This window comes from Colossoma macropomum, unplaced genomic scaffold, assembly GCF_904425465.1.
Source record: "Colossoma macropomum unplaced genomic scaffold, Colossoma_macropomum, whole genome shotgun sequence".
Classification (NCBI taxonomy): Eukaryota; Metazoa; Chordata; class Actinopteri; order Characiformes; family Serrasalmidae; genus Colossoma; species Colossoma macropomum.
In genome coordinates, this window is record NW_023494789.1 from 31,522,340 (window position 1) to 31,545,894 (window position 23,555).

The 23,555-nt window shown below is 38.9% G+C and overlaps 1 protein-coding gene across 1 annotated transcript in view; it reads right to left on the bottom strand.

The window, feature by feature from the left end:
- tex264a (testis expressed 264, ER-phagy receptor a) overlaps positions 1 to 23,555 on the bottom strand; it is a 99,538-nt gene that overhangs the window by 52,868 nt on the left and 23,115 nt on the right. Inside the window, exon 2 of the mRNA XM_036570974.1 lies at positions 21,621 to 21,842. Within this exon, the coding sequence (XP_036426867.1) occupies positions 21,621 to 21,842 (222 nt within the window). The remainder of the gene's footprint in view (positions 1 to 21,620; positions 21,843 to 23,555) is intronic.

Sequence of the window (23,555 nt, forward strand, 5' to 3'; positions counted from 1 at the left end):
ACTAGAAGAAGGCCAGACTACCTGAACAAGAGGAATCTAATGTTGTAATTAGATGTTGTATTGCCTTTAACACACCGTGGATTCAATAATTCCATTAATTTACATCCACTAAGCAAAAAGGAATTAAACTGCTGACCTGACTACAATTTGATTATAATTCTTTAGGTAACACAATTTCAAATTTCTGATTAAATCTGATTAAATTATTTTGGTACATTTCAGAATTGTTTTCAAAAATACTACATTACCCACAATACACAAATGTACTAATGGAACTATTTTAACATCAGTGAAATATGATAAAATAAAAACAAATAATTGCACCCTTTTTTGGGTGGGGTGGTTATGTTGGAAAATAGCCCCCCCCTTAAAAAAAAATCCAAAATTGATGCAGTTTCTACACCTCATTTTTACACCCCTGCTAAGCAATGAAATTAGAGGTGGGACAATTCGCAATTTTGAAAAATCTATGAATCAGGACAAAATGATCAGGTCTTTCATTTTCTCATTATTTAAAACCACAAGTATCTCACATATTATGTATATCTATGACAGTTTCCATTAGGGCCAGAGGGGGCATCAAAGACCTAAGGCTTTTTTTACAGATTAAAAATCATAATAATAAAATACGGAAAGTTTTGACATTTATGTCATCTTTCACAATCGGAGCTCGTTGTTGCTTTAGTAATTTGTTTGCTCATTTTAACACTTGGAGCTCCAAGCTGCAGCAGGGCCTCAAACCCCCCTCTACACACACAGCGCTGTTGTAGAGTGTTGGTGGAACTCCTTGTGCTGTTTGTGATATATTTATAAATATATGATATATTTAACAGAACAGTGTCTGCATCTTTGAGTATGCAATGATTAAAAGAACAGTGATAATTTTGTTGCCGCTACTACGGACCCATTTCTTCTTCCCCTGCGTCTTCTCCTATTCTCAATGATGTCAAAAGCCCATTGGATTGATGTGAAAGTTTCAATGCATGAAATCTGATAAAAAGGACCCCATGGCGACTAAATTTTGAACTATAATAAAGCACTGAATGCACTAAAATGCTGCTTCTGATAAAGTTTCCACTGTGTAGCCGCACGCTACAGGATGAAATGTGCTTTTTGTCCTCGTCTTTACCAAGCAAGTCATTAGTTCTGTGGGGCACTATATGTACAGACAGAGGGGTCGCAGTGGTTAAATGTTAAATTGTTTAAGTTTAAGTCCTGAAGTTTCCTATAATAAGCCCTGATCAGACAGAAAGGCTAAAAGCCCCACACAGTATATTCAGTCGTGCGCTGCTGCTTTCACTCTGCATGAATCCTCATTAATCCCACTGTCCTCTGATTGCCATAACACACATTACATTTGCTGCTGAGTGATCGAATTATAGCCCGGCACGTCCCCCTGCCTCTGCAATCACCAACACTTTCCAACAGAGATCGCTGCACGTTCACAATCAATTGGGATTTGTAATTTAATCGGGTCTGGCTGTGAATTAGCTGCTCACGCTGTTGCCGTTCCGGTCCATGAATAACGTCTTGAATAAAGCCGTATAGATATAAAAAAGGCACTCATGTGTAAGAATATGTACCCACACGGCTGAACTCACAATGCACGCTCTCATCCTCCAGTATAGTACATAATTCACAATGCGCATAATGCACTCAAATATAGTACATACACCCACCCACAGGCACAGAATGAGACTCACAAACACTGACTATTTTCTCTCTCTCTGACACACACACACACACACACACACACACACACACACACACACACATTCCAAACGCTGTATTTAGAGAAGAAGAACAAAAGCAGCTGATGGCACACATTAGCAGGCAGACAGTGGGAGTAGAACTGTCTGTCTGTTAATCAGCACTATTCATCTAGTCAGCACACACATGCAGGTGCCTGCTGTTCTCCTACATGCCAGAGAAACACACACGTATACGATGACTGGTCACTTTATTGCAAACTCACCTTGCATCTACACTCATTGTCCATTTTACCAGGTCCACTTATCATTTACAGTACTGTGCAAAATTCAGAGACCACCATTCATCTACTTAATTTACAGTCAAAATGACCACTGAACACAAAAAAATATTTTTTTAGTGTCAGGAAACAATCAAACAATTACACAGAAGCCTTGGCAACTAAATACAATACTTAGATTTTTGGTCTTGAGTAGGGGTGGGAATCTTTAGGCACCTCTCGATTCGTTTCGATCACGATTAGGAGGGCTGCGATGCAATTATAAAACGATTATCGACCTTTTTTTTCCATACAGGATTTCTATTTTCTCACTGTGTGAGGACTCTGTAGTTTTAAAGCGAAGTATGTGTAATGATCCATAATGAATTTACTTCCAATATCTTTTATTAATAAATCAAATGGAAGTGAACTAGAAGGCTCTCATTCACTGCTCTTGTTTGAGACGCTGCTGCCACTCATCTGCGATAAAATGCGCTGTTAGGGTGAAATAAGATCCAGTGGTGATGGATGTCCATGCTGCACGTTACAGCCGTCCTACCCTTTAATTCATTGATTTTATAATTTGGGTTTTGATCTCGTTGTAGAGGGTCAGGGGCTTAAAGCTGAAAAAAGTAAATCTGCGTTTTCGTTTATATTTATTAGCCTATACTAGGACATCATCACATACTGAGACATACTGCATCGCGATGCATCTAAGAATCGAGTTTTTCCCGCACCCCTAGTCTTGAGTGTGTCCATGCTTTGCCTTTATTACAGCTTCCATTCTTTTTGGGAGACTTACTTTCAGTTTTTCAAAGAAATCTGCAGGGATGTTTTTCCACACCTTCAAAGTTCAGTCTTAGAAGTTGGTTTTTCATTTTCTGCTACTCAAGATCCAAACATTCCCAAACACACTCAATGATGCTGTTGAAGTTGAAAGCTTTAGGCACTCTATATATGATGGTGACCACTCTGGCGGTTGACCACGTCTTGTATTAGTGCTGCATTGCTGTTAGGAGTCCCATTTTCTCTATTTCTTTTACATTTTTTTTTACTACAGTTTCGGAAACTCCTATTTTTCACTTATTTTGGTTTGACTTTCCTCTTCTGCATGTAAATGCATTATCTTAGATCTAACCTCTCTTGAAAAACATGCTTGTACTTAACCTTTTTCTGTAGAGCCCCTAGTGGCCATTTAGTCGGCTGAACAGGATATCGGATATTTTTATTGCTACAATCGACTGAAATAGTTTAATTTAAAATGTAATTAAAAGTTATGTACAATATTTTTAAAAATACCAATTTAATTTAAACTATTTAAAAACGGGTGAAAACAGTGTTTTTTTTTGGTCTGGAAATTAAATTAAAGAATTTAATTAACACAAAAGCCAGATTTGGACATGATTAAATTTGCATGGGGTTCTGGGGTACTCTACTCTTTTACAGGTGTTACTCTGTGATTTTAGATCAGCCATGTCAGTATTTTTCTCTTTCCTCACATAAGAAAATTACAGGCCAGATTACATACCATTTTTCCCCAAACTCTGATAGTCTGATCATTTTAGTCCTGTCCAGACACACTTTTCCAGAATTTTCACATGCCTCACTTTGGAAAGAAAGGTCTTATTTAGTCTCATGTATCCATCCTAAACAGTCCACTGATCATGAAGTAACGGATGCTTTGGATGAACTGCCCAACCTGTTACTTGATCAGGGTAGCAGAACTTCATCTCCATCCTCTCTACACTGGGAGAGCATTAGCAGGAGAAGAAAGAAATAATGTCAACCGGAGAAGCGAGATCCTGCAGGCTAATTAAAGGGGTGATTATAATGGCAGCTACAGGTATAAACCATTACTCTATATAAATAATATTATCAACTTTTTTATTTTCTGTGATCGTATGACCATGTGTGACACAGACCTCCAGGTACAACCCACTAGAAACACGCTCGTCCTGCTGCAATTTCATTGCCATCCAGATGTGATAGTCTTTTTCCAAATGGGAGACATGTCAACATTTTTTTACAGACATCCTCCTGATAAACTAATTAAATCTAAACAGGACTAAAGACTGATTACATAGTCTGTTAAGACGTGTTCCCGTGGCCTGAGGCAAAATGCGTTAAAACAGTGATGACACTGAACTAAAAGCAAATCTTGAACTGGAACTCTGAGAAAAGCAACATAGTAAAAAATATTGCTCTTGTTTGGTTTTTGGCAGCTATGTCAAACAAGGATGTTAAATACCTACTAAATGAACCTTGTAGACATCAGAGCGATCCGAGTTAGAGTTAGAAGACTGGTGCTGAAGTGAACGGCGCTTAATTAAAGCCTCAGAGCCCCATGATTTCCGCCTGTCCCTTTCTCTGTCTCCGACCTTCTCCGCTGGACACCAGGCCTTAAGACTGACTCCCTGTAGCGCACAATTACAGCTGAAAATGCCAGAGTGCTGGTCCAGAGCACAGCCATGCCACTCTCCAGACGGGAATAAGCAGCTTTGCCAGAGCGGAGCAGTCTGCAGTGTGTTTTAGCTTTTAATGACTGTTGTTGGGTTACAGGCAGAAAGCCATTCATGCCTTTAAACACATTTGGTACTGAAGTAGGACAGTCAGATAGTCTAACTGACAGCCCTAAGAAATATCTGAAAGGGTTTAGGAAGTCCAGCTCTTTATTCTCTGTACGTTCATTACTTTCTTGTTTCAGCATTTCCATTCACTTTGGTGCTTCAGGCAGCCACCAGTATTCACAGTCGTTCATATTATTCAGAGTAAGGCACTGTTTCACCAGTGAGTCATGCTGCTGAAGCAGCCCAGCCTCACTGCTCTAATCTACCCATAATCATTAAGATGGAATACAAAGTCATGGCCACATCACAGTCTCCAGATTCTAAAAGCTGCTGCAAGGCCTGAGCTGAACTACAACACATTATACTCTATATAAGAGTATAGCTGAAATACACCCCTGCAGGGAGGAGAAACCGTCATCAGAGTGACATCCTTTACATTCAACTCTGACACACCTCCACCTTTGCATACTTTTGCGTTTGGCACCTTAATTTCTTTTTTTGAACAGAACCATAAACTATTATATATCCACAGATTCCACACAACCTCAGCTAATAACGTACATAATTCAACAAATATTTCTACATACTATACTCTCTTTCCTTTCTCTCAAAGTTGCCCAAAGACACTCCCACCATGACTTTTTTCTAATTCAGAAACTGCAGCAACCTAACCAAAGCCAATCTGCGCACCCATTTTCCAGCGGTGCGCATGGATGCGCCCACCTTGACTTTCAAATCTCCAAATCACGTTCTCCAATCGGCTGTGGCTCTTTTTTCAAGAGAAAAAAGGCATCTCTCTAGCTCACACTATTGAGGAGCAGTGACGCTTTAAAGATAGCATGGTATGTCTAGTCAGGAAGATGGCCAGTTTGAAAGGGTTAAACATACCATTATATTCCACTATACTACACTACATTTTCAGACATGACTGCAGACATTTGTTTCCATTCAGTCACAACAGCATGAATACTGAGACTGGGCACTGATGTGGGTGATGAGACCTGGCTACCAGTTGGCATCCCAATTCATCCCAAATTTTAAATGGGGTTGAAGTCAGGGCTCTGTGCAGGTCTGTCAAGTTCTTCCACATCAAATTCAGCAAATTATTTCTTTACAGAGCGTATCTGTGCATTAGGCCTTCCCCAAACTGCTTCCACCAAATGGAGGTACTCAATTCTATAGAATGTCATTGTATGTTGTAGCAATGAGATTTCTCTGGACTTAAACTAAGGGGCCCAAACCATGAAAAACAGCCCCAGGCCGTTACTTCTCCTCCACCAAACTTCACAGTCAGCACTGTGCACTCAGGCAGGTAGTCTCCTGTCATTCTCCAAGCGCAGATTCCTCCATCAGACTGCCAGATGGCGGAGTGTAAGTCATCCCTCCAGAGATGTTTCCACTGCTCAGGAATCCAGTGGCACAGTGCTTTACACCACTGCAACTGACACTTGGCATTGTGCATGGAGATCTTAGACTTGTGTGCAGCTGCATGGACACTCAACCCATGGAGGTCCTGATGAACAGTTCTTGGGCTGAGGACTGCCTTGCTGGAAAGGTAGCATCCTATTATAGTGTCATGCTTAAAGTCATGTTCTACACTTTTGTTGCATTTTATATTCAATATTACCAGAGGTAATATTTTTGTGTGGGTTTATGTGCCCAAATCAATTTTAATTTTTATGTGACCATTTCATAACCTTTCTTTGTTCTTTAAAATGATGTTTTGTTCCAGTGCCTTTAAGAATGATATATTTAAATATCTGTTCTTATTTGTTGTCCTGTATCGTACAAAGCAGTCCAGACTAGAGGTCTCCCATAAGATTTCATCCCGCTCCCGCAGTAAATCTGCATCGTTTGTCTGACTCCCGTCTGCAACCTAAACGTTTAGTCCCCCGCCCCCCTGCAGTCCGATACAACTGGATATCTCCACTTATATGTGATATCCCACTCCTGGCTAACCACTCGCTCCCACAGAACACTGATAATTAGCCCCAGACCACAAGATACTGTGGTGGATCCCACAGGAGAGATGTAGATCTCCAATCCAGACTAAAGCACTCCTCATAACTTCAATGTGAATGGGTGGGGGTAAACTGCTGTAGGCTAAGTAGGCACATATATGTAAATGCACTGGCATACACTGACATCATGAAATTAATGAATTCAGAAATTATTTCACAGCTTGGGACCCATAGATGAATTGTAAGGACTCAGGAGCGAATGGTCAGTTTTGAAACACACACTCTGAGGAGGGAGAAGCTTGCAAATGTGCTCAGTCAATGCATTCTTGTTGCTGTTGAATGTTATGTGCTCTGTAAGATGACCATGCAAACAGTTGGCAGAGTGTGAGATCCTCTCAGTTCAACCTTCTCTAATCTTTGTTTTTTTTGTTTTTTTTTTCCTCCCACTGAAAATGTGGCTATTTTCACACTCAGAGACCCGCGGCCATGCAAAGCCCCGAGTCTCCATCCCAAATCCCAGCGGTGGGACCTACCGCCCCAATGCTTTCATTGTGTTCATCCCTTGGGGAAGACCAGGGCTATATTTAGCATCTGCTTACCCACATTTTAAAGACATTATAGCCTTTTACTGCAATAGTGCACATAAACTGGAATGCACACTGACTTCTTAGATCTACTCGTTGTAGCAAAGCTAAATAAAGAAAGCCAATTAGTTGCGACCTATGGGTCAAAATAAGTGAGCCATGAACCAACTCAGATCTAAAAAAGGTGTCTCCCTCAGCTTAGCTCTTTAAAACCAGCAATGCCTTTGTGGCATCCTGCTCTAGTAGAGCACATTTCAATAATTCAAGCATATCTAATATTCCATGAACGAAACACAATGACAATTCTTGACACAGCGTGTTTCTCTGCATTATTCAGTCTTCGGTTAATAACGGGGGTAAAAAAGTAGAAGAAAATACAGGCGTATTTTACCGAAGGAAATGTACAAACCAAAGCAGCAGAACGAAGTAGAAACAAGATAAGCATGGAGAGGTGGAGGAGTACAAAGCCAGCATGCAGACGGAGAACACACATGCTTTTTTTGCTTTTCCAGGAAAGTGAACAGAGTTGTGTTGTGCCTTTTGAGGGTAGGGAGAGTTAAGTGGGGCTCTATGATATAGTCTGTCCAGAGCAAACCCAACCAGATGGATGGAAGCTGTCTTCGAAAAAAGTCAGTCAAAATAAACAGTGTCTATTCTCGTGCCAGGCAGACATTGCAACACACACACGCACAGACACACACACACACACAAAATGAGCATGGTTGCGCACGTATGCTTACAAAAGCATCATTTATATTCATTTGGAGGGGTCTCAGATGTGAATGGGGTATGTAAACATTGCTTGTGGCCTCAAACAAGCTTCAAGCGGACAAAGACAAATAAAGTGGGGAGAGGGAGGGAAGGGGGAGAGAGAAAGAGAGAGAGAAAGAGAGAGAGAGAGAGAGAGAGAGAGAGAGAGAGAGAGAGTGAGAGAGAGATTGTTTCAGTTGCTGCCTGCTACTACGTGGCTGAATGGTTTATTAGCTAAATTAGTTGAATCCTGTGAGAATAAATTGCATGATGTGTTCACTTCACCACAAATAATCTGTACATGAATTTAAATAGGGTTTAAAATACCTTCAATGAGAGTCCAAGTTCATTTCTTGGAGAGCATGTATTTACCCCAAGGGAGACTGTGTACTACGGCGATCAGCATGGGTGACATTTTTGATGATTTGGGGGCTGGGGGCACTGCAGCATTTGCCCCTGCTAAAATGTTCTTCAACTCACTTTAACTATGGAATATTGATATTTGTCAAAACTATCTACTGTGTATAGAGACTCCATGACAGTAGGGGGCAGCCTGCATTCTGATGTGACGAGTTTTTATGCAATGCAATGTGTATCGAAAGCCCTGCAGTTACCAAGTTTGAATTATGCCATGGCCAAGAGCCTAGCTGGTAACACAGTCTCTACTCTGCTAGCAATGGGAATAGACAGCAACTTTCAAAGACTCTGCAAGCACACGGTTGACTTTTGTGCTCAAAATAAGGCCCACAGCGTCCGTGGAGGGGGTCTGGTAAAGTGACAGTGACTGGATCAGATGCTGACTCTCCTATGGGTTACTATAAGGAATTGTATTTTGGTATACTGAACAGAAAATGACACTGAATGGTTACAGGAAAATGACATGGAAAGCCTAATCACACTGAACAACACCCTCTACGACAAACACTGAAGCGGACCTGGCAAGTAATAGTCATTGCTTTGGATTTCCCAAAGAAGAGATAAGTGCAGAGCTGTCCTTCTTCATTGCTACGCCACTTGAAGAAATCGGCTTCAATCAACGATTAGCACTTTTTAAAGCATCAGATCTATGCGATAGCCTAGTAAACATCGGTAACCTCTTCAAGTTGTTCCTGGCCGTGTCAGTGAGCAGCACATCATGTGAAAGGAATATTTCTTGCTTGTGTCGATTGAAAACTTACAAGAGAAACACTGTGAGTCAGGAGAGACTGTCTGACATTGCAGTGCTGAATACTGAATCCCTGGTGGACACCGTCTTGCACATAGGACATAGGACATCGCTTATACTTTGATAAATATAGGTTATGTGCTAAATATAGATTTTATACTTACTATATAGTTGACCGAGATGGCTATTACCAAAAATGTAAAAGTTTACAAAATGACTGGAACATATATATTGTTGATTATTACCAAGATTTCTCGATATTTAAAATTTTATTGTAAAATCAATCCATCTTAAGATATTTTCTGTAATAGATGTAGATTTTTTTTAAGCACTGGTCATTTGTTTATTGCTCGGTTAACAGTTCATTGGTTAATCATTTACATCACAAATCCCCGGTGATGCCACAGCCGTCCATGGGCAGGAGTCCAGGACAGCAAAACTGGCCTCCCTCTCTCCGGGTGAGCAATATGGACCTCACTCTCCCCCCATCACTCAGCACAATGCAAGACAAAGTGGGTGCCTGTTAGCTGTTGTAACAGAATTGGTTATTAGCACTCTCCTCCTAACCCGTAGAGCTGTCTGATAACGTTGCGTGAACCACCACGTCGCCATTGCCACAAGGGCTGGATTTTGCAGCTAGTTCAAGATATGATACGCAGCACAATCAATGTCACACAATTCGATAAATCACAATGCGTTACCAACTGGGATCACAATGGCACCTGTTGGTGTTGTTGCTAGTTGTATCTCTCACATAGTGAATATGTAGCAAACATCAAGCTTGATACAGAACCTATAGAAGAAAGCATGAAACCAGATGAGATTTATAGCTAGTGTTGTGTAGGTACATCATCCTCATTGATGGAACTACAGCAATGGATACAAAGATCATCATATGGTCCACTTTATTGGGATAGCCCCCAACAGATTATATGCAGATGTTCAAATTAAATTGATTCTCAACAGCATTAGGATTAGCGTTGGGATTAGAACCACAGTCAGGGTTAGGGAAAATTAAGGTGAATTTAAAAGATATTTAGTCGAATGTAGGTTAAAGGAAAGGCAAGCATCTACAAAACATCTACACTGCAGCATCCAAATAAAGGGTTCCCCAATAAATATACAGAAAAATAGTGTAAAATGTACAGCGCTAACAGCCACCCTGCAATGTTTACACCTCTGCTATATGGAGCCCTGAACAGCTGGTTTACATTGCGTATAGAGAGTGCCTTTGGTGTTGATTGGGTCTCAGTGCAAGACGAGGTGTACAGACTGACTTTCTCAGACAAAAGTTTACCATTTAAACAGAAGTGCTTCCAGAATTTAGTTTTAAAACCCTGTTTAGTGCCTCTTTAGACCATGATACTGTGTCTGTAAGACACTGAAGAAAAAAAATACCTGGATCAAATCAGTATCGGCAGATACTTGTTTTAAAAATCAGCATATCAACATCAGACAGATGTTTAGGTTTGACTGATATTTGATGATGAATTTATCGTACTCCGGACATGCAGAATGTTTGACTGAGTACCATGCAAAAGTCAGAGGCCACGAATCCTTCATTTAATTTCTAGTCATAACGATCATTAGGCACAAGTTATTCATTTTTCAGCTTCTTGACAGCTACACATCCTTTCAGACCCACAGCACTGAGTTGTCTACTTACAGTGGAGGGATAGACAGATCTTTTTTACAGATCTGAAGCGAGAGTGGAGCTTGATTTTCTCCCCTCTCTCAAAGATGAAAGCTTTAAGATGGGGACAGTTTTGGTGGTCTTCCAGGTCTAGCATAGTTCTAATGGGAGAAGGAAAGGGAGATACAAGAGGGCTGGAGCTCATTAAAAATGGAAATCTACTGGTGAAGATCAAACAGGTCCAAAACAGCCTGCCAGCCCACATATACAGTGTGCGTGTGTGTGTGTGTAAGTGTGTGAGGGAGAGAGTGAGAGAGAGAGAGAGAGAGAGAGAGAGAGAGAGAGAGAGAGAGGGAATAAAAACTGTTAGAATTAGAGAAGAACAAGGAGAGCTTCTCTCTGAATTTTTATCTTCCCTCTTTCCATCTCTCCTCTCTGCACTCTTTCTAGGGACAGTTCTCCTCCCCCTCCTCCTTCACTCTCAAAGTGGAGCTTCAGCAAACCCTGCTGGAAAAGCAACTTCTCTTGCAACTAGGGCTGGATAATATATTGACTAAACTGAAATATTAACTATTTCTATTTTAACAATTTTTTTAGTGATATATTTGATAGATAGTGATAGTAACTGCATCCATAACATAATGCCCACCGCTACTCTGAAACATGAGTGCCTGAACACGAGCATGCTGTAGACATGTTGTTAAAGACATAGCTGAAGAGATAACGCGGCTTATATCAATAACTGAACAAGCAGCTCTAGCTGATGTTATCTAGGTCCAAAAACAGTGAAAATACATTTCTCTGACAAATAACATGTTGGAACATCATTCACTGAGGAGAAAATACCTTGTAAAAAAGACAGCAAGTCCTTTTCAGCTTCCAATACACTTGTCAGCTCTGTTAGCTCATTAGCGTATCTGAAGAGGTGGCCTCCATTACTCACTCAACACGAAAATCTACCGATGTCTCTCTGCAGTTTTGGTTAATAAAATATGTTCCTCTTTGTGGTAGATTTTTGTGCAACACCAGTGCTGCCACCTAAAAAGGTATGCCTACAGTCCTGCATTACTTCACCATTGTTTTTCCTTCCCTGTGGTTAACCAAATCTCCATTCATGAACTCTTACACATAACTGAATCTCAAAATTACTCGGAATGCACATCCGTAATGCCTAAATCATAACACACTTGCCTCAAACTTAAGTGATCACAAATAGACTTGCTTTTGAGGTTTCAGACATACTGTTATCTATAGAAATGGACAAAAGTACATCACATAGCTAAAACAGCAGTATCAAGCATTTTAATGAAGATTTCTGTCTGTGCTTCCATTGAAATTTTATAAGAATTACTGTGTGTTACATAAATAATAGCATGTCATACGGTGTTAGAAACAACATAGCAAGTCTGTGATGTGAGCTTCTGGTACTTTTATTCTTGTAGGTCCAGTGCAACACTAGACAATGAGATTTTGTCCATAATATAACACCCATAGCACAGTTCTCACTTTTGCCAAATAATTTGTTTTTAGCTTTTTCAAATTCAAATGTTATGCTCTTTACTCATGATATACAGGACCTGACTGTTAACTACAATGTATATCATTTACTGTGTGCTCTATATTGTTCTGAATAACAAAAAAATCCATAAAAACCAAACACCTAGTTTTTGAGAATGTTTCGAGTTAACACTTGTAATACAGTGTAAGGTTCGCTTCGGTGTCTTTTTAAGTGGAGAAAACAAAGTGAACAGTCCATTCAAAGCAAACTGTGTCAGACATGTCTTGGTTGAGCCAGTGTATCTGGGTCGGGGGGACAAAATGTCTAAATCAGATTTTTTGCAAAACTATTCTCTTAAGAAGGCAACTGAAAAGAGCAATAATGAGTGAAGAAACAAAAAATCAAACAGAGGACTTCACTAATTAGCCCGTGGACTGTGGTTGTTGGTGAAACACACACAGTTACAGCTACCTTGTCCAATACAAGGTAGATAATAAAGCCTCTAGATAGCAGGGAGAGTGAAGCAATGCGGGCACGGAGATGTTGTGATGGTGAAAAAGAGCCATGCAGCATTGCTATGCAGAGAGTGTGGAGTGTGGTTATCGTAATGAAAGCAGCAGGTCCTCTGATGGGCTCCTCTATTCTGTTTACTGGATGTGTTCTGATTGTGTTTACCCAGCATTTCTTTGATCTGCCAGCCAGCCCGAATTAATGCCAGAGAGACTAAAAGAAGGAGCATGCATGCATGTGTGACAGAGCAAGATAGGGACAGAGAAGGAGAGAGAGAGTGAACTGGGTCAGTGGGCAGGCCTACTATCATATCATGGAGGTAAAGGTGTGGTCTGAATACTAATTGAAAGAAACTCCACCTCAGCATGATTGGAAGCCGGGAGCATTTCTGTCTTACTCCGTCTCCACCCCTCTCTCTCTTTCTCCCTGGTGGTCTGTCAGCCTGATATGTGTACACAATCAATCAAACTGCCAAACCTGAGCGTGCATCACAAAAACAGATACCAAATAAAGCCTCAAGAATAACCAAAAACAATAACAACAAAAAGGTGTGAGCAGAAATAATGTGACTTTACTCTGACAATGCAGCTCCTTATTATTGTATAATGCCAGAAAGTAAACGACTGTAATGACTGAAGTCCTTAAAAGCCCTTATTTTTTAAAATGTTTTATAAGTTACTAGCAGATATTCTTTGTTAAAAAGTCACTTTTCACTCTGACTCAACATGTGGATTCTTGCAGCTATGCACATATCGAAAAGCGTTAAAACACGGCCGTCAACACAACCAACACTAAGATCAAAGGATGGGGAAGGTGAAGCTGAATTATTCATGAGCTGAGCAAAAAGAATCAGTCTCAAACAGGTAAGAGTCGAGGGGGCGGAGATAGAGCAGTCACCTTCAAATACTGTAACAGTGCTTGGAATTATTGAGAAATGACCACTGGGGTGTACAAATGCATTAGTGTATCAGGATGTGTCGATCTGAAGGTGGTGAATTAACTGCATCAGTTTTAGAAAGGGAGAATTTTTTATAACCAATTATTATAAATGTTCAATAAATTCTACACTCATTTTATTACAGATATTGGTTTGGTTTGATCGAAATATGGCACGTTTTGAAAATAAATATGCTAAAAACAAAGATTACAATATTGAATCCTTTGTTGTCTATTCTGATGCTCAGCTTCACTGCAAATGAGGGTCACCCTCAATACACTCTGAGTTTAAACAAAGGCTTGTGACCGGCTGGCTCGAATAAAGTATAATAACATCTACCATTTTACAGCCACTCATTCTACATTTTTAAAGTAAAGTTAAAAAAAAAAAAATTCCTCCAGAGGGGCACGACCCCTAGTTTGAGAACTGCAGGTATAAAAGACATGTTCTGAAATCTTTAGAGAAACATCAAAGAAATGTTGGATGGATTAAACTTTGAACAGAGGGAGCAGTTAGTTGCACTGAAATGCATTTCAGATAAAAGCATCTGCTAAATAAATACATGTGAATGTCAATAAAGCTTATCTGATAGATGAGGTAATTACATTACCTACATAAAACTACATGACCTCAGTTTTCTTTTATTAACAAAACAGACTGTTGTCTATACTCAAACAAACACACTACTATCATGTCTTGAATAAATACCAGCATGCACTGGACCTGAAAATGGGATTTCATTAATTGGATTACTGATCACTTTATTCTTTAGTCTGTTTTCAGCAGAGTGTGAAGGTGAGGTTTTATAAAGTGACTTTGATTAGACTGTTCAGTCTCCAGTGTAGTCAAGGACAATCTTTAAATCCTTTTAATATACTGTTCTCCTTTCCTTTATCCCTTCATTCCTGACTTCCTCACCGCTCACTTCTTTCAGAGGACTTCAACTATCCCCTGATGGCCTGCCGTCTGTCCAGTTCCACACCCCCGCGAGCTGTCATGGGTCTTTCACATTCATGCACACACACATGCACCTCAGCATCACTTAGTCTGGGTAATCAGGACTGGCTCCTTCTGTCTGCTTCTCTGGAGTGAACACCTCCACTGCCCCACAATAGTCTGGAGACACCTAGATTTTGCTTTCCAAAATGTTTGTAATACAAATTAACATTAATTATTTGTCAGTTTACATTAGCATATTAAGGACAAACTTTTATTTTGAGAAAAACAAACTCACGTGTACTTATTTGTAACAACATGCTGAAGAATGCCAAACTGCACACACATTATCACCTTATTGTAATATCAGCAGTCATCAGCAGTCAAACTCTCATAAGGGTAATTATATATAACTACATAGATACATACTTAATTACAGTTGATAACATAAGGCAAGATATTATCTACTTCATTATGTATTATTTGTATATTTGTAAAACAAAACAGAACTGTAACCTTTGGATAATGTTAGAAAATGTTTATTTATTTTAATTTACTGCATTTATTTGTTAATTTTTATTTTTTGTGAAGGCATATTCCAGAAGACAGATGTTACCAAACAGATTATTGAAATCTCACTGTCTATTGTTTAACCAAAAAAAGTTTGCACTGTTACTGCAAAATGTTTTGCAGGTTTTGAAGAATTTAATCAAGTATAAGTCCAGCTTAGAGTCATATGTTAGGAAATCCTTCTGTAAGGTCCTTCAGAATGTGGTTATGAATGAACATATAATGTTTCATGAAAGCAGGTATTCTAGAAGCTGAGACTTTTGGTTCTGAATGTAGAGAAAAGCAAATTTTGAGTAAAACAACTTTTTTGAGTAAGAACAGGCAAATTTTGAGTAAGAACAGGCATCAAAACTGATGATGAGACCTCAGAGAACGTGCACCAGTGGACCAAAACATGCACCAATGTCAAAAGTACTAAGGTAATAGACACATTTGGGCACTCTACTTAGATTCTACAGGAAACAAGCTTTTGAGTGAAATATGATATAAAGTGGTTGTGTCAAGTGTGGGCGGAGCCAAGTCTTCACTCAACTTGCTATACATATATCTGTTGAGTTTCAACATTATGTGTACAGTTTAAGATGTGGTATGGATGCAAATCATTCAAAAAGCTGAAAAAATGATTGATGGGACAATTGTAATTTCTGCCCGTAGTGACTTGCCTTAGATACTTACATTTACATTTTATATCAATACATTTGAGTCTGCATTTCCCCCTTTTTCGATGTCAACAAACGACAAACATGGCAGAAATGAAACTGATGACTTTTCTCTCTACAAAACAAGACTGTAAACACAACAATGGCATTCATAAATCCTAAGAAAAATCTTCTCTTCTACTTACAAACACAAATGTGGTATTAATTGATATTTTAGTTATAGTAGTTATAGTGTCTTTGCTTGTTTCACCAAGATATAGGTCAGAAATAATTAATATAAAATTACAACAACTGTTTATTACTGCCAGCAATAACTGCAACTTCTTGAAGCACCTTTTGGGCCAAAACATGTTCAATAAGTGATTTTAACAATACTTTGGAAAAGAAACTGTCAGATCATTAAACATTACTTTGAAAGGTAGTGTATGTGTTACCAAGAAAGGCTGCTTTCTCGCCTGCTAACAGACAGTGTGTGTGTGTGTGTATGTGCGAAGATTAATCATCTTCTGTACGCCCCCCGTCTCGCAGCAGATGGAGAAGAATGAGGTGGTGTTTATTAGAGAGGGGAAGATTACAGGGCAGGTAGGAGGAGGAGTGATGTACCTGAGTACAGAAAAGCAAGGGAGAATAGAGGGAGTTAAGGATGAAGGGGGGTGAGGAGGAGGAGGAGGAGGAGGACAGTGGAGTAAAGAGTGATGGAAGAGGAAGTGGTGGAGGACAGACAGCAGTGGTGGCAGGTGGTTGTAGTGGCTGGTGGGGGGGCACTGTGCCGTTTAACCCGCTGCCCTGAAGCAAAGCTGCCACCTCCCTGTGCCAACTGTACCAGCAGACACAACTCCAACACCAAACACGCACACACATACGGCCCATGAGCCGCAGGCACCGAGAACACAAACAGTACAATTCAAAAATAGGAGCAGAGTTCAGTGCATTACACAGATTTGGAATCAATGCTTTCAATAAAACATATAAAATCTAGTTGCCAATAAATACACAAAATGATTGTATTGTGCTTATTCATTGGAATTGACCAATTCTGGATTGCTGAAATATTCAGTCGTATGCAAAAGTCTGGGCATGCCTGGTCAGATCACATGTTCAGTAAGTTCAGCAAATAAATAGAAATTATGGACAAAAATATGAGAAAAGATCCCAAAATATATAAAAAATACAGTTCATTGTACATAGTATATTGTAATATCGTATATAAAATATAAATTATAAAAAATTAAAAAATACATTACATGTTTTGTTGATCCTCTACAGAGAAAAGACATCTGCACATTTTAATGCACAATTACTGTTTACTGCCTGAATTTAACATATTGAGAAAAAATACAACTAAAATGTGGCCCGTGCAAAAGTTAGGTCACATTTTGTATTTTATTTGTTTTACTTATTTTTCTATGCGCTCAACTGAAATTTTCAGAACTTATTTTATTAGAAAATCAAATCAATATGATCAAGGGTGCCCAAACCTGCATAAAACTGCAATCGTCATTGTAGCTCCATATTTGTAGACTGCAGATTTAAGGCTGCAACAATTAGTTGACAAAGTTAATGATGTCAATGATGAAAAAACAATATGGATTTTTGATGCACTGTTAACCTAAAAAAGCACTCTGTAATGTTTATTATGCTCCTGTGACACACATGCATAACAGACCGCAATACGCTACAATAGCACGGAGGCCGATGTGGTTTCTACTGTTTTACAGCACCGTAAAAGCAGAAATGGCTTGTCAAACGAATTGAACTTTGATTGATGGCAGTGGGAAAACGAAATAAGCTGAAGATGCATAATGATCATATCAGGTGAGTCATCAAATAAAAGTCAGTTATTAAAATAGTCATCAGTTGCAGCTGCAGATTGCTGGGTTAGTTCAAAAAAGACCCCCTTTTACTCCTGACCTTGACTGAGGTTCTAATGCTTTAAGACATCTCAAGCCCCTCATAATTTACTAGAGATGACAGTATGACAGTGTGTTCTAAATGTAAATGTAGTGTGAATGCAGGGAGACACGTGTGGATGGTAAACAGGCTCTTGGCTGCACGCTTTACTGCAACATCACCACAAACTAGTCTACATCAATGGCAGCCTCTCAGGCTGAACTTCCACCAGACTCACTTCATAAATCATTCCAAAAACATATCCCTGACCACACACACACACACACACACACACACACACACACACATCTCTCTCCATTATTCATCTGCTTCATTCCCTCTTCACACAACACACAAACACACTTTCAAAGATTACTGCACAGCGGTAACACCTCCAGACACCCTGCGCATCCGTAACACCTCCGCATGGAGTCAGAGCTGAATCCTCCTACTGTGGCCATGCAACTATTGCACTGCCCTTAATGAGCAGTCCAACTGGCCAGGTCAGCACGAATGACCTGCGTGTGGGGTGGCAGCCATAGAGAGGAAAAAGGGAGAAAGAGACAGGATATGAGAGAGAGAGAGAGAGAGAGAGAGAGAGAGAGAGAGAGAGAGAGAGAGAGAGAGAGAGAGGTGTGAGAGAGAGAGAGAGAGTAGTTACAGTGGAGGTAAAAACATGTTGCTTTTCACTCTCTTACATCATGTGGACTGGTTGATATCTGGGGAACGGTTATGCAACTGGACAGCGGCCTGCTGCGGCTCTGTGCTTAGAGTTCCTTTACAATCAGCCACTCATAAACCACAAGGATCAATTAAAACCAAGCTTATTATTCAGTTTTTTTTATTTTAATACTTATTATTCAGGTATTGTGAATAATTATGAAAAATTACTACTAAGAAACCAATATGTAAGTTATTATATTATATGTATAATAGCCTACAAATTAGTTTCTTAGTATGTATATGTAATTACTGCCAACAGTTCTTAGAGTTTGCCACCTTGAACTCTAGACTTATTTTTCAGTAACTATAATAAATTATTCAGTAAGCACTATAAACCATTCAGACTACATTGTGTAATCATGAGAGTGAGGAACTGTCATCTGCATAGAGACCGCAAGGGTTTAAGGGGTTAAAGGATTATATACATATAAAAAATTTTCATTCATCCTACATACTTATCCAACAATTTAGTCATAGGCATGATATTAATATCAGTGTGGGTCCCTGGGCAGAAAATAACTACCCATTTTTAGAATGCATTTTAGAACTGCATCCTTGGAGTGCACATATCTGTTTCTGATTACGCTCTTGACTGTGCGTTTTCCACAGACAGATGGTGATGCCCACACTCAGGAGAAACCACATGCATACCAACACTGCCAAGCTGACCGCACCCATCTCTCGGGCTCTGACCGCTCGCTCAAAGTGGCCCATTACTGCTGGAGCTGCTTACAAAGGCATATGGAACAGTACTTCATGTGGATATGCATTATGTGAAGATATTGACACAGAATTTGGGGGATGCCAAGAAATTTGTATACCACATCAGAATCAGTAAATATAACAAGTTATAATAGAGGTGCACTGACCATGAATATTTCGCCAATTCTCGTTTGGACTTCTTTTCAAACAAATTAGCCAATGGTCTATTTTTTGCCCGATTCTTATTAGCCTCTTTTTAATCCAAAGGTCATAATACGATGTACAATAACACAGGTTCTGTACTTTCTATAAGCAAAACTTTGAAAATAAACAACATTATTTGCTCTTTAATAAACCAAACTGCATTTAAATGTAAGAGGAGACTCACTATGCAGCACAATAACAAATGCATAATTATCATATAAAGTTATGGTATAAGTGTAGCAGCTTCATTCCAATAAAGTAAATGACAAAAATAAATGTTATTTACATCATAAAATTTCAACATAGATCTGCAAAAATAAAAACAATAAATTGGCAGATTACTGTTTTCAGAAAAAAAATCTGCTGATTCCAATCTTGACCGATTCAGATTGTGCTTCCCTACTTATTAATATATTGATATCAATAAATGACCTTATCTTATATTGATACTATTACTACTTTGGTACAATGTATTTTATATCACTCATCACTGACAAAATAAAGTAATCATTTTGAGATAATTATCATTAGCATTTCCTAATGCTAAATTTTAGCAGTCTGAGTAGTACTCTGGACTGTGAAGAAGACAAAAGGCTTATTCTGATTGCTCTGAATTACATCTGATTTAAAGGTAACCAACACCTGAATTTGTCTCATGTTTATTAAGCAAATTTGATATAGCTTGTACAAACACGTCATAAATAGACCTGAGGGGAAAAAACAAAACATAAAAAATAAGTAGGATATGGCCCCTTTAAGAAAACTGCTTGTTCTGAGAGATGATCCTCAAACTCCTTCTTACAGTTCCTTCAAAAATGAAAATAGCCAGGCTCCTAAGTCTGCTAACATGCTGGCAGAGCCAATTTTAAGGGGAGCCTGGCCACTTTCCAGTCCATTTCCATTATAACAAGAACATTACCGCAGAATGCTAATGGCTGCCCACAAGCAAGTCCTCAATGAATAGAGAAGTTAATTTAAATATTTTTCTAGTCTTTCATGCGGGAATTTCCTTTTGTTTTGGAAAGGAGAAGAATATATTACATAAAATCTATCAAAACCTATCAGTGTCTTTCCATTTTTCTATAGCAAATAGGTTTTGGGCAGAATGATGCTAGTATTACTGTTACTGACTGGTATTACGGAGTGCTGACTGGTTGAGAAAGTCCCATAATTGGACCTTCCCCACCAGTCAGCACTCAGTAGTGGACAAAAATACAAAACCAGTGATGAAATATTTGTATATGTTGTCCTGGGTTGAACAAACAAATGCATTCGCCTGCACTCTATGGCCTAATGAAACTGGAAAACATAATTAAGTGTCAGTTCTTCTATCTACAAACTCTCTGATGCTGGTTTGTGCTGTTGTGAGTGAATGACTGGACTTCTTCTCCCTCCCCAAACAGGGCACATCACCAACTACTGTACCAAAGTAACAAAGTCTAAGGCTTTGCTGCGATATACTGGATGGAACAGAACAGCTTAATCATTTTGAAAATACCTTAAATGTATATTATTTATGTCTAAAAATGTTTAATGATTAGTCAGACTGTCTTATTGCTCAAGCTTCACCGACACCTATTCAGTATTAGAGCCTGATCAATATTCAGCATGACCGCACTAATAGACACAGAACACCAACCTTATCACTAGTTACGTTTGAGGCAACTGCAGAGAGAATGTTTATTTCCATTGCAATAATGCACCTCTTCAGCATTATGCTGTGTATAAAAGTTTGAACACCAGTAAGCCCTTGAGACGACATGAAGCAGCCTGTTTGTTTTTGAGAATCATTAAAACCTCTTATTTAATCCCACTCTTCACTTGGGAGGCTATAGGGTAAACAGTCAGCAAACCTGGAAAGCCTGAGCAGCTCGTATGGTGCACCACACCCCCAACACTCCACTGAGTTCAGGAGAGAAATCACGGTGAACAAGGCAAAACAGTGAGCGAGTATGAACTGCCCTTATTAGCGATCTCTCCACCACCCTTCAGGCCTACTTATCGTTCCATTCAAAGCCTGTTAAGCACCTCTCCTTGCTCTCTCTGTCTGTAACACAAACACTCACTCTTCTCCATTACTCACTATTAGCTTACACACTGTATAATGAGAAGGAGTGTGACAGAGAGTGTAAAAAGCTAGTAAAAGTCAACAGCCTTCTAGAGTCTGCAGTCTGCTGAAGATGGAGCTCCATCCTGAGACAACGCCTGAGGGCACAATCTCTCATTTGCTGTTCTCCCATATATATCTGTTGGCTTACTTCAGATCTACCGGAGTCAAAACATGTATAAACTGCCTGAGGGAAATCGTTTCAGTTACAGTAAGTGGCAAAGGATCAATTACATGTGGGACATGCTGGCTTACCGTTATGTAGGCGTTCAGTTCAGGGAAGACTCTGTATGCCCCACAGATAGGGGACAGCGGGCATCTGTTAGGGAAAGAGGAAGTCACAGCACAAGAGACCTCAGGGAAGGAGATGACCCTAAACCCAAACTTCTCATACAGACGCTGCAGCTCTTCATCAGGCTTCTCCTCATCCTCGCTCAGGATACTCCCCACTGCGTACCGACAACAATCAGCCTCAGTCTGAGCGCGCGAGAGAGAAAGAGAGAGAACAATGTGTTAAAAACACAGTCGCATGCAAAGGCATTTGGTCACATTACAAGCTATGTTGATTTTCTAAGAGAAAATAAGTGAAAGCTCACTTCTGCACAACTGAATGCACAACTACTGCTTATGTACTGAATTTAACATACTGGAAAAAAAAAACAACATAAAATGTGGTCTGTGCAAAAGTTATGGAACATTTTATGTGTTTTATTATTTCCAATAGGTTAAACAAAACAGCAACGGAAATCAACAGAAGCCGAAATCAAAAACAAATAAACAAATTTTATACAAAAATTGAAAAAATGTCAATTTTAAGTGTGTTCCCTGCAGAGAATCTCTTAACTTATGACAAAACATATAATTTGACTAGGGGTGTTCAAACTTTTGCATAAGACTGTACATCAACATACTTGAAGATATTTCCCCAACACATACTCTAATGTTGAAAAGTGTGGAATCACTTGTCATATATTAATTTCTATTCAACATTGATTTATACAGTGCATATTTAAACACTTTAAATTAAAAACTAAAATGTAAACCAACAGTTTATTCATAATTTCAAGTATTTTGGAAACAATGAGAAGTTAGTAAATGACATGGTAACAAACAATAGTAAATATTCTATTTATATTTATTATTAAATAATAAACTGTAAAGATGTATTTATAGTAATATATTGTCACAATGTTATTATTAATAGCTGTTTATCAGTGAGATTTGGTCACTACTTTTTAAATATAAGGCATTCCGTGTGATCATTATATTGTATGCTATGCAGCATTCTCACTTATTATGGAATCATTTATAGCTCTGTTCATTGTAGAAATGTTTATAGCTTCCTACAAACTGATTGGAACCTTCATAATATTGTCATGCCAGAATCATGTTATACTTGTATCTGCAACAAAATTGCTTTCGTAATAATCAAAACACTGTTACAACTTCTAAATGTTGATTCCGAACTCTTTGATGGTAGTGTATCACAATATAGATAAAACCAGCACAACATTAGTGCCACATTTTAAAAAAAAATGTAAAAACTACATTCGGTGTTTTGTTGCACATCACTATATCTATTTAGACTGGACCAATTATGTCCTCATGTAGACAGCGACACTACTTGCACTCTTGCGATTGTTTTATTTCTTTTTTAATGAAACATACAATTTGGAAGTTTTCTTGAAGTACTGATGAACTCCATTACTGATGAATCCATAACACAATGCCACTTTTCTTTTCCAATACCTGCCAATACTGAAACTTTGAGTACAGACCGATGCAGATCAAATACTTTTTCTTTCATTGAAAATTACTAAGCCTTAAAATGACCTATTTCTAATTTAAGCACTGTCTGTATTCATGGCCAAACACCTCAATCTGTATATGATTTCCCCTCCAATGTCCAATCCAGGATTCTCTGCTGATATTGTCCTGGTACACAATTGGTGCCATCTCTAATGTCCACAATATTCTCAGAAAAGCTTATTGTGATATGGTTTATGGTGATTAAAATATCATATCTTCATCTTTAATGTTGGAAAAAAAAATCAACAAAAAATGAAGGGTTCGGCTGAGGGATATTCCACCACAGGCAACATTCTTTGTCCTGAGAATTCTAAACAGGCCCTATTGCACTCTGTTGAACTAATTAGGTTATTCCTACATGAGCTCATTAGTGGAATGAAG